The sequence below is a fragment of the Acromyrmex echinatior genome, chromosome 12 (assembly GCF_024713525.1).
Source record: "Acromyrmex echinatior isolate Ae372 chromosome 12, ASM2471352v2, whole genome shotgun sequence".
Taxonomy (NCBI): domain Eukaryota; kingdom Metazoa; phylum Arthropoda; class Insecta; order Hymenoptera; family Formicidae; genus Acromyrmex; species Acromyrmex echinatior.
Window position 1 is genome coordinate 9,738,350 of NC_141863.1, and position 18,785 is coordinate 9,757,134.

The following is an 18,785-nucleotide window of genomic DNA, read 5'->3' on the forward strand; positions in this document are numbered from 1 at the left end:
TAGTTTGTGTAAGCGTGAGTTTCCTTGAAAAGAAACTGAGTGGTTGGAGAAATCCGTTGCTGTACTGTTGCAATACTGCGCCGATTGCTTTATCTGAGGCGTCTGTTTGCAACGAGAGTGTTGCATTGCTGTCCGGAAATGCGAGCGAGGTGGCTTGAGCAAGATGTTCCTTGACTCGTCGAAAGGATTGCTTGAGCTCAGGAGTCCACTCGATTTTCGCATTATTGTTGCGTTTACGCCCAGAAATTACTTTTAACAATGGCGCCTGTATACTTGCGATATCCTTTAAAAACCGGTTGTAAAAATTGAGCATTCCCAGGAATCGTCGAAGTCCTTTTTCAGTGGCTGGTTCCTGGAAATCAACAATTGCTTGAACCTTTTCGGGCAAGGGCTTGATGCCTTCGGCGCTGATCATATGTCCAAGGAAGTTGACACTCTTCTGCCTGAACACGCATTTATTCGGGTTGATCGCTATTCCATGCTGTTGCAGTCTACCGAACAGAATCCTTAGGTGTTCTTTGTGCTGAGTTTCGTTTTGCGAAGCGATTAGAATATCGTCAATATAAGTAAAGCAAAAATCGAGTCCTATGGTTACTCGATCCATGAATCGTTGAAAGGTTTGAGCTGCGTTACGAAGTCCGAAGGTCATATACGGAAATTCGAAAAGCCCGAATGGTGTGATGATGGCAGTTTTCGGAATATCCGATTCGCGAACTGGAATCTGCTGATATGCGCGTACTAGATCGATCGTGGAAAAAACTGTTTTCCCATGAAGAAAGTGTGTGCTGTCTTGAAGAAACGGAATTGAGTAACGGTCCGGGACGGACCTCGTTGAGCTTGCGGTAATCCCCGCACGGACGCCAATCGCTATTCTTCTTCTTGACCAGGTGCAGTGGGCTGGCCCAAGGGCTCTTGGAAGGCCTGCATAAGCCCTGTTGAATCATATATTCGAACCCTTGCTTGGCTGCCTTAAATTTCTCCGGGCAGAGTCGTCTGGCTTTGCTTGACACCGGGGGCCCTTTTGTTTCGATGACGTGTTCTACTACGCATGTGCGGCTGGCTTGTGCGTACCCGATGTTCGAGTGATCTCTGGAAACTCTCTTAGTAATTCTTTAAAAGGGCAGTCGTCGGCGAAGGCTGTCAGCTTTGGTACTGTCTTATAGACGAGCTGTGCGTTAATCTTGAAGAGCGTGTCGCCATCGATAAGCCTCTTATGCCGGATGTCAGGCAGCAAATTGTAGCGCGCCAGGAAGTCCGAGCCGATTATGCAGGTGTCCACTTCTGCGATGATGAAGGGCCACTGGAACACTCGGCGGAATCCGAGGTCGAGCCGGAGTAGCTTCTGCCCGTACGTCGAGATGATCGTACCATTCGCAGCGTAGAGTACCTGCTTATTTAAGTGCGCAAGGTCGCGCCTTGAGGCGGGTACGGTCGAGACGTCGGCGCCCGTGTCCACCAGGAAATTGGTGCCGGTGACACGGTCACGCACCATTAAACGGCGATTCACCGCCGCCGAACTGCCGTCGGGGATAGTTCGGCTGTTAGTTTTCCTTCTCCGTTGACGCCGTCGGCTTCCAGCTGCACGGTTGCGTACATTTGAGCGCTCTGTCGCCGAAGCGTTGGTGATACCAGCACGGCTTGCTCGTGGGCTGGGACTTGGAGCGGCTTCTACGACGCGAATTATGCGAGGGCCGCCGACCTCTCGCGCGATAAATGAGCTACTAGTTTAGTTACTTGTTCAGTAAGCGCGGATATTTGTGCGTCTTTAGTGTTACTGTTCGTCGGCGCAACCGTTGCGACGGCCATGGCGCTGGGACTAAGCACGTCCGTGATTCGGTCCGCTAATTGCGCTAGTTCCTCCAGCTCGTGCTTGCTGGATGCTAATATCGCCTGTACCTGTTGCGGCAAGCGCTGCAGCCACAACGATTTCAATACTTCTTCCGATGCGCCATTTTGCGCGAGATCCCGCATGCGGCGGAGCAATTGAGACGGGCGACGGTCGCCTAGGTCGACTTCGTTTAACAATTTGCGCAATTTTTTATCGGCGCTGTCCGCGAAGCTTCTCAATAACCTGTCTTTTAGCACGGCGTATCTGTCCATCGCGGGCGGATTAAGTATGATATCACTAGCTTCGGTCAAGGAATCGTCGTCGAGACATTGTATTATGTAATTATACCGCGTGTCGTCTACCGTTATGCCTGCGGTGAGGAATTGAGCTTCCATTTGCACGAACCAAAGATCTGGTTTTTTTTTCCAGAACGGTATGGACCTAATACCGACTCGCGAAAGCGCGGGTATCTCGATAATACGCGATGGTGCGCCGCCGTCCGGATTGCACGCCGGGGAATCGCTAGAGCCACCAAGCATGTCGGCGGTTTATTTAGATGCGCGCGTAAGGTCGAACACACGAAGTCACACACGCGCAAATAACAGCAAAAACACCGCGCGATCACGTCGGGGTCACCAGTTTGTGGCTATTGGATCGCGTGCTACGCAATATGGCGCCGGTGGTTACCAACCACGGCGAAGGACGTATGGCGGGAAAAAGTTAGGTTGAGAATGAGCGCTACGCACTGCTTCTGATTTTATGCCATGAGGCGTTTTAATACACACTTAATGCCTAATTAATTAAATACTGAATACAAATGTTGATTAGAAAGTAGGGACGTGATTGCGTGTGTAAGTCGGCACGGATACCGGCATCGTGTCGCGGAGTTACAATACTAGAACTATGAAAATACACTCTAAGAATTTATCTGACGACGCTAATAATTATCGCGGACATGAATAATGATCGGTATCGGCCTCGCGGAATACACAAAGTAATTCGGAGCTTTAGCGTCCGAGTTCTAACTTACTGACTATCGCAGAGACTTACACGAGGTCTGCATGCGGCACGCCATGACGCCGGAGAGAGAATGGGAAGAGTCATGGAAAGAACGACCGTATCAGCGTCGCGACGGACGCGCGCAGCGCCGCAGCAAACGTTCGCAGCGCCGCAACTAACGCTCGCAACGCCACAATATATAAGCTGCTTACGCCCTCTGAAGTTAATATGATCATGCAGGAAATTCGATCGATTAATTATCGATATTTTTATTCCGTTTCCTACATTACCATCTTAACAGGGACGTGTATTAGGGTCGGTTCCACAATGTAAGATTTATTTTGGAAAATTTTCCAATTTTAGAATTAAAAAAAAAATAAACATAATTGAAGTTAATCTTATATTTGTAGAATCGGACTTTAGAAATTTAGTTGCATTATACACATATTTAGTTGTATTATATACACATGCCATGTAGGCCGTGTTCTAATATATATATCACCAGTACTAAAAGTCTGTAATATACATAAAATACAGATTTTTAATTAATAGATATATCGATACGAAGCCGTAATAGCACTTTTTTCTTACATCCAATGCCATTTTAGGTTACGATAATATATTATCATAAATGAATATCATAATATATATATATATGGATATATATATAATATATATATTCATGCAGATATTCTCTATGTCCATTTTTATGTAATATTAAAATTTTATATTATAATGTGTATAATGATATATAAAATGTAATTCTAACGTTGTATATAAAAAGACATTCATGAATACGAATTACATTTTATGTGTATTAAAATATATGTGTATATACACAATAACACAAAAAATATTATACTATTATTGACATATTAGTGAAGACATGTTAGTGAATTAATGATATATGCAATATTAAAATTTTATTTTGGGTACATTATTGTGTATATGTACATTATAATACATGTAAAATATAATTATAATTATTGAATGCGGTTACTTTTACCAAATTGTATTTGGAATCGCGGTGATGGAAAATCTCAGCGATTTTCTCGGCACTTCTCGAAAAGATTCGTTTTATAGCGGTTTTCACTAAGCGGTTGGCACGGCGATTTTACGATATAGTAGCGAGACTACGACTCTAAGAACTCTAAGAACTTTTAGAAGTAAGAAGGAGGACGGCGAGATCGAAGCATTTATTGCTTTCTTCTTGGGAAAAAATCCAATAAAATTTTGCCACAATCGTAATTATTACGTGGCATTAGGTGTACAAAATTGATTGGCGCTTCTTTTCTAACGACATTCAACGTAACAGTCATGCGCGACAGAAAATCCGTACGTGGGATTGGTGACAGCGCGTGACGTATTCGTCGGAGCGCGGCGCTCGCGTGCGCGAATTGAATTGTTCTAGAACTTTCGATTGTCCGTTACCAGTGCCTGTTTGCGTGTAACGAAACAGTTTTTGTTGAACAGTCTTTGTTTTTTAAAAAGAACAAAGAACGCCAAATCGATGATTTTAACGAGGTTTTAAGATCATGCTCGAGATGAAATCACGAGCTCAATTTATGTGTGCGTTCAATGACAATTAATGTCGGTCGACTGAAAGAATTCTTGCTTTTCTTTCGAATTACCGATCTCAAACAATAATTTATATTCACTAATAATGTTTTGTTATATGTTACAACAATGTTAGAATTATCATAATATAATGTACATACAATTTTCTATATTAGATATATAGTCGACATATTAATGTCATAGTAATGTATAAGTATTATAAGTATCTATCTCTTTTTATTAGACAGAGTAAAAAGAGTTACATTATGTATGTGCAATGTCGTATTCATTTTTATATATATATATAAATATAAATATATAAATATATATATACGTATATATATATATATATATATATATATATATATATATATATATATACGAAACACGTTCCATATATTGACAATAATATATGTTACATCTTGACTAAATCCTAAATGATATTGATCATAGGAAAAAGTGATACTACAACTGTATTTCGATATTCACTGCGAGTACTGAAAATACGTAACAATAGATTTTCAGTATTGACAGTATACATTGACACATGGGCCTATAGAATAGCATTTTTCCTGTCGTACAATGTCATTTTAGGTCAGGATGTGATATGTATTAGCTATATATAGATATATTACACATATAATATACATAGTTATACCATTTTTTGCTATATTTAATAAAAATATGTAGAAGTTAATCATGTTAAAATATTAGTGATGTACTTAAATATAATACACACATAGGCAATATTGTACAATATTGCATATATGTACTATAATGTGTGAATATATTATACATACGTTGCAGGTAGAAGTTATCAATGCTAAGCTGTTTATGCATTCTCTGTGTTTAAATGTGCAATATTAAAATTGTATACATATATAAAATATATATTGTTTGAGATCGGTAATTCGAAAAAAAGGTAAGAATTCCTTCAGTCAACCGACAGTAATTGTTATTGAACGCACGCACAAGGCGAGCTCGCGATTTCATCTCGAGCCTGACATTAAGCCTCGTCAAAGTCAGGGATTCATTGTTCTTTAGTCTTTTCAAAACAATTCGGTATACGCAAACAGGCACCGGCAATGGACCATCGAAAGTTCTAGAACAATTCGCGCACGCGAGCACCGCGCTCCGACGAATACGTCACGCGCTGTCACCAATCCCGCGTACGGATTTTCTGTCGCGCATGACTGTTACGTTGAACGTCGTTGGAAAAGAATCGAAAGCGCCAATCAATTTTGTACAACCAATGCCACGTGATAATTACGATTGTGGCAAAATTTAATTGGATTTCTCCCAAGAAGAAAGCCCAGACCGAAAGCAATAAATGCTTCAATCTCGCCGTTCCTCCCGGGCAGATTGTTTAGATAGTTTACACCGCTTACACCGTTTACACCGCTTAGAGTTCTTAGAGTTCTTACTTCTAAAAGTTCTTCGAGTTCTTAGAATCATAGTCTCGCTACTATACCGCTTCGTAAAACCGCCGTGCTAACCGCTTAGTGAAAACCGCTATAAAACGAATCTTTCCGAGAAAATAGCCGAGATTTTCCATCACCGCGATTCCAAATACAATTTTGGAAAGGGTGACCGCATTTGATAGTTTGTTAATCTAATATTTAATTAATTATATTTTTTGACTCTGTAACTGATCATATTAAAGAAAATTCTTTTGTTAAATTAAAAGGAACGAAGTTCTCTTTACTGTCATGCATCATATCAACTGTGTGCCGTTCTCTCACTCGAACCTTTCCGCGCGGTGCATTCTCGCACATTTTCTGGTCCTTCGAGCCGGATCTGAACTAGTGAGAAACATTGTTAGACAAATGCCGCATCACTCTAAAATTTCACGTCAGCGCTCTCGCTCTGATTCTCTCTCGCACATATATATATATATATAATGCGTGTATATATATATATATATATATATACACATACATAAAATGAGGATTTATCAGAGGATTCGTAATTTGATTATTTTTTTTAAGATGTTACGTCTGATCATCTGCGTTTGACTATCGTTAGCTTTGATTTATGTTCGTTGTATATTCTGATATTGAAAATATAAAAGTATATATCACTAATATTTGATCATAAAAAAAAATATTTCTTTTTATTAAACGTAGAAAAAAGAGGACATCAGTACATCTATTTGTTATACGTAACAAAAAGAGATGAAGTAGCTACACACATATGTGAATATGAATTAGAAATATATTTTATAATGTGTGTACACATCATAATGCACATAAAATATAATTCTAATATTCACTAATAGACTGTGTCTATATTATATCTGCATGAAAAGCTAAGTATGAGTAACTTCTATCTCTTTTTATTATGGGCCTTCTACAATAACACATTAGTTACAAATCAGAAGTCAGAAGCTAAAAATTGATCAATCACAGCCAATTTTTAGCGTTTTACTTCTTATTTATGGCTGATTTATGGCTTATAATTGTAAAAGGCCCATTAAATAATAAAAAGAGATGGAATAGTTACATATGTATGTGCAATGTATTTACGTACTGACAATACATGTTACATCCTAAGTTAAAATGACATTGGGAATAAAGGAAAAAGTGCTATTACATTACACGTGTATACATGTATTTCAAATACATGGTTGCATCCGAAAATATATCTAAGTCAGAGTGTTCATTTAGTAAAAATATACTTATTGTAACTTGCTGTTAGTCAACGTACATTGACCTGTAAGTGTATATATTAGGTGTTGGAATTAATTCGTAGCGTTTTTAAATGAAAGAATGTTATTTATTTCACATGAGCATTAAAAAATACATTAATGAAAGTACTTCCCATCACTTGTAAAACGCTACGAATTAATTCCAACACCTAATATTTGCTAAAACACTTTGAATATGATATACTTACCTACATTTCATAAACGTACAGCATCGTACAAAAATTATGCATGTGACTATTGACTATGTAATGTATTATATGTTGTATATATATATATATACAACATATATACTTATAACAATAAATTTAATCATATCACTTGTATGATAAAAGTGATATTTTCACGAATAACATAAAGATGCTAACATTTTTCATTCTAGCTTTATAGGGTGCCAACAAGAAACACACATCACAATAACCAATTTTGGCCTTCTAGAGTGCCTTCCAACAAGAGACACAGTGCGACACGATGAATCATTACAATCTTGTTCGATAATACAAGGATGAGATATTGTACTGTATTGTTGACATTGACTGAGTCGCTTGTTATAAAGCACCCATAACTTTCTCTTATCAAAGACAGACAATATTCTGCTACTATTTTTTCTATTTTGTGGACAAAAACACTATATAAATATATATATATATATATATATATATATACACACATATGCACACATATACACACACACACACACACACACACACACACACACACACATATATGGTTGTGTGTAGAACACTAGTACACTACACTACATTGACAGTACTGTTGTGCGGCAATGATACTGTGAACGCGGGTCATACTGGTTACAACTGATTGATTCGTATAACGCCATTGTTTTCTACACATATAGCGTCACGCAAAATGATATATGTATGTATGTATATATATATATATATATATATATATATACACACATACATACAAAAAATTGTTATTTATCACTCTAAGAAAAAAGATACATAATCGATATCATGATCACATTATCTTTTCCTTAGCGTCTAATTAAGAAAAGGCGTTCACCGTATCTAAATCCACGTTATTGTAAAAAGACTCTCTATTATCTTTGAAGTTCTATTATTGATACGTCATTTAAATGTTTTCTCCAGATTTATTCCACTAAAAAAAAATACAAATAGATGACCAGATGTATGATGCGGTAAAGTAAAATTTTATATTACATTCTGTGGCATAAAAATGTGATCAGTAACTCTTTGAAACTGAATGTATCATAAAAATAATAAAGCAATATTTTAAAAGTACATTACATTTAGTAAAATGCATTAAGTTATTAATATGATATTCAATCACCATTATTAAGAAAATACAATATTATGTAGGAAGGAAAATATTTTCATGACAATTTGTTGGAAGGTATGGTCGCAGCATGTTTCTTATACTATAACACTCTTGAGATACACGTCCACGCGTGAGCGGTTCGGCCGTCAAGCGTCGAGCGATTGTGAAGGAAAAGTAGGCAGCATTTCAGAAATCGGCTCGAAATGCGCAACTAATTTCGAGCACATTCAAATACACGTATATAATTTTTGAAATTTTATAAAAAGTATATTTGGAGTAATATGTTTATTAATAACGTTATTTATTAAATAAAAATTAAAAAAGGAAAAAGCAGAATCGAACATAAGATCTCCAATATTCTGATTGGACGCAACGCCCGAGACCACGCTGAGTTCTTGCAGATCACCTGGACGAACGCGATACATATAGTTTTGAAATCATTTTTGCATTTGCATTTTTGCTACGTTAATGAGAAAGATACATGATTAATATAATTTAATAAAAAGAAAATGAAAGAATTTTAATTCACAAACACGATTGCCAGCTCTCCGTTTTTTTTTTGCCAGACTTCGGTTGCTTGGACTAATATTTAATACTCCAGCAGACGACAAAAATTGGAGATTTTCACATCTGCTGGAGTATTGAATATTAGTCCAAGAAACCGAAGTCTGTCAAAAAAAAAAAACGGAGAACTGGCAACCGTGTTCGTGATTTAAAATTCTTTCAATTTCTGTTATTTCAATAGAGCGAGACAGAGAAAAAACAAACAGATAGAAGATTGTAATCGGTGAGTCTCCACGCGGAACTGGGCCCGCTAGCAAAACAATGAGTCATCTGTCTCTGTCCTTCTCTCTGTGATCGCTTATTTCTAGCGACCGAAAATATTTTCTCGACAATCTCGGCCGCTTGGCGTGTATCATAAGGAGGAAAGAGACATTCTAGACAATACATAATTTTTATTAAATTATATTAATCCTTTGCCCTACGATTTAAGTTACGATGGCGCGTGCCATAATTAACAGCCTGGAACATATTGTTTATGTTTGACCCGATAGACATACCACGGCTCTCATCAATGATGCTTATGTTTGGCCCGATTTCTTTACCACGAGTCTCACACGATATTAGTGAAAGAGTTAATCATATATCTTTCTCATTAATATATAATAGCAAAAATGATTTCAAAACGTGATAGTTAACGAGATATAGTTTACGATTTTCCGTGTATTTTATGTACCACGTTCATAGAGGCGGTCTGCAAAAACTCAGCGTGGTCTCGGGCGTTAGGTGCGAGATCAGAATGTTGAGGATCCTATGTTCAATCCTGCTTTTTCCTTTTTTTCTTAATTTTTTTTTAAACAAATAACGTTATAAATGAACATATTACTCCAAATATATTTTTATAAAATTATAGAAATTATATGTGTACTTTAGTGTGCTCAGAACTAGTTACACATTTCGAGCCAATTTCTGAAGTGCTGCCTATTTTTCCTTTACAACCGCTCAACAGTCGATGGCTGAACCGCTGGATCGCGCACGGACGTGCATCTCAGGAGCGTCACAGTATAAGAAACATGCTGCTATCATACTTTCCAACATGAAAATTATCATGACAACATTTTAGCATGAAAATTATCATAAAAATATTTTTCTTCTTACATAATTGTTATTTTCTTAATAATAGTGATTGAACATCATATTAATAAGTATATACATTTTATTAAATATTATGTACTTTTAAAATATTTACTTTATTATTTTTATACATTATATTGATACATTCGATTTTCTTTCAAAGAGTTACTGACCACGCTTATGTGCCACAAAATGTAATATCTTTTAATGTAGAATACTGATAATATCAATTTAAGACTAATAAGAGTCGATACAGAACGAGATGCGTAATTTTAAACTGAAATGATTCAACTTCAATAACTCCGTGATGTCTTCTTTATTCAACATGTGAATAAAGAAGGCATGTTGAAAGAAGACATCACAGAAGACTAAGGAAAGTAAAGGATTGATAATTTGCTAGAAGATACGGAGCATATTTCTTAGTGCAACGCTCCTGAGATACACATCCGCGTGCGATCCGGAGCAGCTCAGCCGTCGAGCATTGAGCAGCGGCGGCGGGGGAAAAGAAGGCGACGCTTCAAAAGTCGACCAAAAATTTAACATGTATTCCAATAACTATAGGGAGAATACCGAATCACTTTAATAGATAAATAAAAACTTATTTGTATGTTGCATATAAAGGCACATATAAAGGCTTTTTGATTTGTTAATTATAAAATTATATTGACATCATCCTTATAATTATATTAATCATCCTTATAATTATATTAATCGTACTTTTGCGATTTGATTGATTATCAGAATTTTCTTTCGGATGATAATTATAAAAAAACATTTCACAGAAAGTACTGATCGACCTAACATTATTACAGAAACATGATTTTTTTTTGGATTTTTTCTAAAGGTAAATTAAAACGTTTAGAAATACACATAATTTCAATAATTAAATAAAAATATATTTAGCCTGTAATATATGTTTGTTAACAATGTCACTTATTTAAAAAAAAAAAAATTATGGAAAAAGAAAAAAGGAATTGATCATGAGATCTCTAACATTCAGATCTCGCATGTTACGCGTGAGACCACGCCGAGGTCTTGCAAATCATTTCTATGAACGTGGTATATAAGGCTCATGGAAAATCATAGAAATATCAATATCCCGTAAATTATCGTGTTTTGAAATTATTTTTGCTATTTTGCTATTATACATAAATTGGAGGGATATAGGATTAGCATAATTTATTAAAAATTATATGTTATCTATAATGTTCCTTCTCCTCTTAATTACACACATTGAGCGGCCGAAATTTTCCAGAAAGAGCATTTTCGGTCGCTAGAAATAAGCGACCGTAGAGAGATGGGGGGGAAGGAGAGGAGAGGAGAGGAAAGGAGAGGAGAGGAGAGGAGAGGAGAGGAGAGGAGAGGAGAGGAGAGGAGTGGAGAGGAGAGGAGAGGAGAGGAGAGGAGAGGAGAGGAGAGGAGAGGAGAGGAGAGGAGAGGAGAGGAGAGGAGAGGAGAGGAGAGGAGAGGAGAGAGAGAAGAGGAGAGGAAAGGAGAGGAGAGGAGAGGAGAGGAGAGAGAGGAGAGGAAGAGAGAGAGAGAGAGAGAGAGAGAGAGAGAGACTCTGAAGGATAGACTCGCTGTTTCGTTCGACGAGCCCAGCTCGGCATGCGGAGTCTCACCGATTACAATCGGAGTTTCCATCCTTTTTCGTTTTTTCTCTGTCTCACTCTGTCGTACTTCTGTTTCAATAATTCGTTCTGCAATTCAAGAATGTGATTTCTATCGATTCTGGCATCATCGTCGATGCAGCAAGGACGCACGATTCCTTCTCTAAACAACGATCCTGATATATATTTCTATATATACAAAAATATATTATCATGGCATTTCCGGCTGATAATATATTGCTGGTTTATTTACAATGGTTCAATCCATTTCTATAGTTGAATAGCAATATTACTTTGTTTGCGCGCGACCGATAGGAGGAACGGCGCTTCTTACTAAGACTCGACATCCGAGTCGAGTCAAAAATGTGCTGTATACAATAATTTCAGACCTTGCATAAGTAGCTAGCGATTTACAGAAAACCTCAAAGAACAACTATGCTTGCAGAAACAAGTTACGAGCTTTAGTATAAGAGCAAAGTGTATTCGAAAATTTCATTTATTATATATGCTACGTTTGCTACGAGATTGCCGCTTGTCGTTCCGACATCCGAGCAGAAAGAAAGCTCAACCGAAACACATCACGTTCCGAACCTTAATATATGCATGTGTAAATAATTCAGTAAATAAAGTTTAAACATGTGTTGTATATATGTACACGCTGAAAGATATTTAATATAAAATTTATTTTAAAAAATGAAATTTCATTTCTTTAAGATTGAATATTAGGATATTCTTGTTCAAGACCAACTTAATTTTTACTCTTTAGAAAGAAAATTTACTTCAAATTATTCAGAGAATTTAAAATCGATTTAGCAACATACTTTTTCCTGAAAATTCAATATTACGTATGCAAAGAATAATCAAGCTTTTTTTTGGAAAATTTTGTAATATCCTGGAGGAAAGTCTTTATATGCATTTGATAATTAAAATTGTCATGTCAATAGGAATTTGGTTGTCCATATGAGCTGTTACACGATAAACCAAATGATTACTTTTCGCAAATGGAAAAGACCGGTAGAATGGCGCAAAGTCTTTTAGAACAGGCGAAGAAGGCTTGCGAGAAGAATAATGATCATTGTGAATTGAACTTGTCGGCGCAAAATACTGAGTGTGAGAGCGACTCCACGCTTACAGAACAGACCACTTTATAGATTTTCTACTTCTAAAAATCTTATGTTAAAAATATATATACTATATATTGTATATAAAGTTATATATATACAATAATTCATAAAACTGATCAACCCGCGCTATTAGAAATTTTATTTTAAAAATTCGTGAATTAAAATATCTATAGTGAATTAAAATATCTATAAAATATATATAATATATATTAAAATATATATCTTAATATATCAAATTAACATCATTTGATTTTTAACAGCGAGCCACTTTTTTATTTTAAACACCAAGTTATAAAATAACTGTAATAAAACGTATTATATAAAGTGTAGTAAAAAGAAATCCATTATTTTTCCAATAGATGGCTTTAGTAATCTGTATCTCGCGTTGGATAAGTGCGATCGGGTTACGCTAGATGGCGTTAGAAAGATAAGATTTCGTACTAAAAAACCTTCTCAGACAGTTTTGTGATTGCTTGACTAAGTATTGTTTGATTGCGCGTCAAAGATGGACACCAGCAAAAAGAAAATACGCCATATTTTACAGTTTTTCTTCGATAAAGGCGAAAACGCAAGCCAGGCGGCTGAAAATGTGAATAGTGTTTATGATCCTGATACTGTAACAGCCAATCACGCACAATTTTGGTTTCGTCGATTTCGTTCCGGTAATTTTGATGTCAAAGATGCACCATGCTATGGAAGGCCAATTGTCGAAAATGTCAATAAAATAATGGAAATCGTCGAGTCCGATCATCATGTAAGCACTGTTTCGATTGCCCAGGAGCTAAACATTGCATAAAAAACCGTTTGGAACCACTTGAATAAGGCTGGATACAAAAAGAAGCTCGATGTATGGGTGCCACACGAATTGACGCAAAAAAACCTCATGGACCGAATTTCCATCTGCGAATCGCTGCTGAATCACAACAAAATCAACCCATTTCTAAAGTGGATGGTGACTGGTGATGAAAAGTGGGTCACTTATGACAACATCAAGCGAAAACGATCGTGGTCGAAACGCGGTGAGCCGGCGCAAACGGTGATTAAGCCAGGATTGACGGTTAGGAAGGTTTTGCTGTGTGTTTGGTGGGGTTGGCAGGGAATCTATTATGAGCTGCTCCCCTGCGGCCAAACTCTTAATTCGGACCTGTACTGTCAACAAATGGACCGTCTGAAGGTAGCAATCGCCCAGAAGCGGCCAGCGTTGGTCAATAGGAGAGGAATTGTGTTCCATCAGGACAACGCAAGGCCACACACATCGATAGTGACTCGCCAGAAACTCTGGGAGCTTGTTTGGGAGGTTCTTATGCATCCACCTTATAGTCCGGACCTGGCTCCAAGTGATTACCACCTGTTCCTATCTATGGCGAATGATTTTGCTGGTGAAAAATTCGCCTCAAGAGAAGCTTTTGAAAATCGACTGTCCCAGTTTTTTGCCAATAGGAACGAGGGTTGCTATGAGAGAGGCATAATGGAATTACCTTCAAAATGGCAACAAGTTATCGAACAAAAGGGTGCATATTTGACCTAAATTGGATCATTCTAACGATACTAAATAAAGCCTTCAATTTCATGCAAAAATAATGGATATCTTGTTACTACACCTTATATTACAATTTTATTGTAATGTGACAAATTATACCTAAGAGACACGGTACGTTTAACTTTGTGCTTGCTGGATTTTCATGTTTACATACAATTTATTATTTTTCATGCAATATATTTTAATATCGAATTATAGAAAACAAAAAAAGAATTATAATGTACAAAGAATAATATAATAAAATGTAATACAACATAAATTAAATCCTTTATAAAGTATTAAATCCTTTTATATAAAATATAAAATACATAAATTGCTTATATACGTACATGTTTATAACATTTTGTTTTGAAAGGATATTTTATATATTTACAAAATATAAATAAGAACATAAAATTCGTATATGATTCAAGAAAATCTCAATTCTGACTCAGCAATAAGAATCATTACATTTTTATTTAGTAAATGTTTTAATAATATGTTTATTATTGAACAAATGCTTTAATTCCGTACCATCTAAGATAGAAATAAAAATTGCTAAATTTTAAAACATTTGGAACCAAACATTCAAATAAGTTAATTTAATAAACTTTGTCTTAAAGTACGCGTCTGCAAAAATGAAATTACGAAGTAACGTCTTTTTTATTGTCTTAACTATGTTTGGCAAAAACTATAACAATGTAAGTAACAAATACGTTTTTAGTGCAGAACATTTTTCGCAATTTAATCAGCACTCTACAGTAAAAAGAGAATACTTGATTGAGTTATTAGCTTGTTGAAAATTAAATCTGTGTCAACCAGTTTCAAAACTTTGGTTTCCTCTAATATAACGGTAATATTATTTTATACCTTTAGGGAAAGGTTGCCGATACCGCCATACTATTTTATTTTTAGACAATATTTCTTAATTAAACAAAAGATAAAAATGAACTTTAAATACATAAATACGAACTAAAAAGTGTTTTCTATCTGATAATATAAACAGTTTATATTATAACAGTTTAATATTATTTGTAATTATGTAATAATCAATTTTTTCGTAACATAAGCAAAAATAAGCATTCGATAAAATAACTTCCAAAACTGACACAGTAATATAATATATGCCACATATTCCTATTCATTTTTTTTTACAGAAATTATCTGTATAAAATACCTATATGTAAATGTATATAAGATTTCCCAGAATTTTTTCACTTCGATATAAAACATTTTTGCTAAATTATATGCGTAATTACTTTATGCTGTTATGCCAGATGTAAATATAACGCGATAGTTTCTTATATACTATATGTACCATTGTTTGGATATAGTACCATTATTTGGCATTATAAAGCAACATTACGAAAATTAAGTTAATTCATGGTATATTTAACACCAGACATGTGCCGGTTTACATTGCACTCTAATTTTATATTTATTAAATCGTATTATAAAAAAGAGAGAAAAAATAATATAAATAAAATTAATTTAGGAAATTACAAGCATTTAAAACGATGTAATATTATTAATAATACAGTCACTGTTATTTAAATTATTTGCAAAAGAAAATGCGTAAGAATTTTATTTTCGCATTCATGGAATTCGTTTTTAACTGATTTTGAATAACAACAAATCAAAAATATACCTATTATGTGTTTACAATTTTTTAATTAACTTAACAGATCATATTTCGGTTAGCAATATTAAATAAAGTGCAGTAGTTAGTTTCTGAGAAATGAAAAGTGTCGCTTTAGGAAATCTATAACAGTATCTGCGACTTTCCTTTATATTTATATTATTCGCTTCATTAATTTACATTACATAAAACATAATTTCATTATATCTCATAATAAGTTCGTTATATTTTTATATATTAGCTTCTTTTCTATCATTTTACAATCCATCCATATGTATAGATATAGGACGGTTCCTATGATATCTTGTGCGTGTTTATTAATAATATATCTGAATTTTTACAGTGAATTAAAAAAAAGAGAGAGAAGGCAAAACAATTAGCCGAAATCAAATTTTATTTGCAGCATATTTAGTTTAACATTTTACTTTAGAAAAATAAATACTATATTTATAAGTAGTGTATATATGTGTATACATGTAAATACATAAAATTGTGTGTATGTATATATAAATATTTTGAGAATAAAAATAAAAAATAATAGTAAAATTAACATGACATTTTATGTTTACATTAATAAATAATATTATCATTAGAGTAGAATAATTGTACTTATCTTTACATTACAAAGAGCATTATAATTTCACATATCTTCAATACATCAAATATTTTATTAAAGTTGTCAGCTTCAACTTAAGTCGCCACGTATCGTTAGCAGCCATGTAAGTAAAAAGCATCCAGTAATAAGCACGTTTGTACTTAGTATAAGACCAAATGTTACAATCATTTGTACCTTGTAATAATAGAGCATTAAAAGCATTAAATGCGGATCAGACACTATTTCGGAATCACACATTATATTTAAATAATTATAGTATTTTTTATATATCAACTAATGAATACCACAAGATTCTTAGCATTTGCTTTTCAAATGTCAATTTTTTTTTACTTATTAGCAATAGCGTTGCACATTTAATTATTAATATCGTTAACTAACAAAACGTGAGACATAAACCAGGATACAAAATTCATAGAAAGTGTAATATCATAAGAATTGCCGTACGGCTTTTACAGGAGTAAGTAGCAATAGATTTAATGAAAAAAGTTGATATCATATTTAGATGAAATTAAATCCCAGAAAGATAAAACGTTTGGTAAATTAATTCGCAATAAGTGGAGACTAATTGTGAATAATTGTCATTATGTACAATAATTATCATCATTAAAACGTATAAAACAGTATCGAAGTAAAATAAAATCCATAATGTAATCTTTATAAAAATATAAAATATGAAATATGAATTATTCTTTCAAGAGTGATCCACATCTAGTGGCCTCAATCTACGTATCCATAAATAAAAATTCCGTGAAAAGAAAGGCAACCTAATCTAGATCTAGATTATGTGTGTCCAATATTCTGTTGTTCAACACTTGTTGATAAACATTTACATACGTTATCCCTCAGTGTACATATCTTACAGTGTAGTTCCACAAAGTTCCTAGAGGAACTGCGAAAACTATTTCTGGAAATCTTGTAAAAAATATTAAAACGTATTTGTGCCTCGTGCAGCAAGAATTAATTCAGTTAAAATACTCGGCCGACTACTCGGAAACTATGGCAGAGACGCTAGATAGAGCACTGGCGCCATTATTGATCATTGGATCGTTTTGCAATTTGTACATGTTCGAATATCCTCGTGGACAACCTAGGATATCTTTCTTACCTATATGCTTTGGCCAAATGGAGCTTTCTTACATACTTCTTATACTATCCAATATGCGTCAGGGAATTGGAAGAAGACGTCTTATCCATAACAGTTTTCTTTCCGTTGTTTAGCATTACAGTAATTCTCATTTGTTTCAGTCGTTTTAAGGTACAAATTTTGAAATGTACTCCTAGTCTTAATATAATAATACTTGTTCTTTTAGTATTAATTTTTTTTTGTTTAATAATATTTTTAATTGAGAGTATTAACGGTGTCTTAAATTCACAATTATAGGCAAATACCAAATGATAAAACGTTTTCATAAAAGACTTTCAATACTATGTTAACCATGATCTACGTTTAGTTAAACTTAAGCTATGCAGTCTCTCTCATTCGGCTCTCTCGCTAATTTGCTCGTTTTTTAAATCGCAGCAAAAAAGTCCTCAAATATAATTCTTTTTTTTCTTTTTTCTTATTCATGTGCCGTTTTTTCTGGAGTACCTCAGGATCCCATTCACGGAATTTTAATATTTTAATATTTTTAATATTTTTATCTGATCCGTCTAATATTTCTCTATTCTCTGAGCTCTTCATGTATGCAGATGACGTAATTCTTTTCAAATTCTTTCACCCATTCGATGCTTTTGCAACTTGTTCTGTTTTAAATAAAAATCTAAAATTTATTGCCAAATCTACTAATAATTCACTGCATCTAAATTCCTCTAAATCATCCTTGCTAATTCTCGGTTTCTCAACATTATTATCCCGTATTCAATCCTTCGATATTTCTCTTAATTCCATTCCAATTTCACGCTTCTCCTTTATTAAGATTCTTGGTGTCCATGTTGATTCTTCATGGATATTCGAGTCATACGTGCTTTTCAAGTGTCGGGCTGCTTACGCCCATCTACGTCTTTTTTATCTTTTTCGCCATATCCTTTCCTGTTTTCAAAAACTTCTCTCTTCTCAATTACTCGTTATTTCGTTATTTTATGATTATGCGATATTGTCTACGTTTCGGCTCTTAATCAATAACTCCTATATCGTGTACAGTGTATTCAAAATTCTTGTCTCCGTTTCTCTTATTGTGTTCGTAAATACGACCATATATCTGTGTATTACCAGAAATCTGGCTAACTTAGGATATGGCAACATTTTATTC

The 18,785-nt window shown here is 34.6% G+C and overlaps 2 protein-coding genes across 2 annotated transcripts; both read right to left on the reverse strand.

Annotated features, from left to right (window-relative positions):
• Window positions 1–1,042: 1,042 nt before the first annotated feature.
• On the reverse strand, window positions 1,043–1,492 carry LOC147907833 (uncharacterized). Its single transcript, XM_087412056.1, has one exon. It carries the CDS (start codon window positions 1,490–1,492, stop codon window positions 1,043–1,045), a length of 450 nt encoding a protein of 149 aa, XP_087268182.1.
• A 148-nt stretch (window positions 1,493–1,640) lies between these two features.
• Window positions 1,641–3,226, reverse strand: LOC147907834 (uncharacterized). The gene has a single exon (XM_087411801.1). The coding sequence runs from the start codon at window positions 2,365–2,367 to the stop codon at window positions 1,681–1,683; it is 687 nt and encodes a 228-aa protein (XP_087267927.1). The 5' UTR covers window positions 2,368–3,226; the 3' UTR covers window positions 1,641–1,680.
• Between the last annotated feature and the right edge of the window lie 15,559 nt (window positions 3,227–18,785).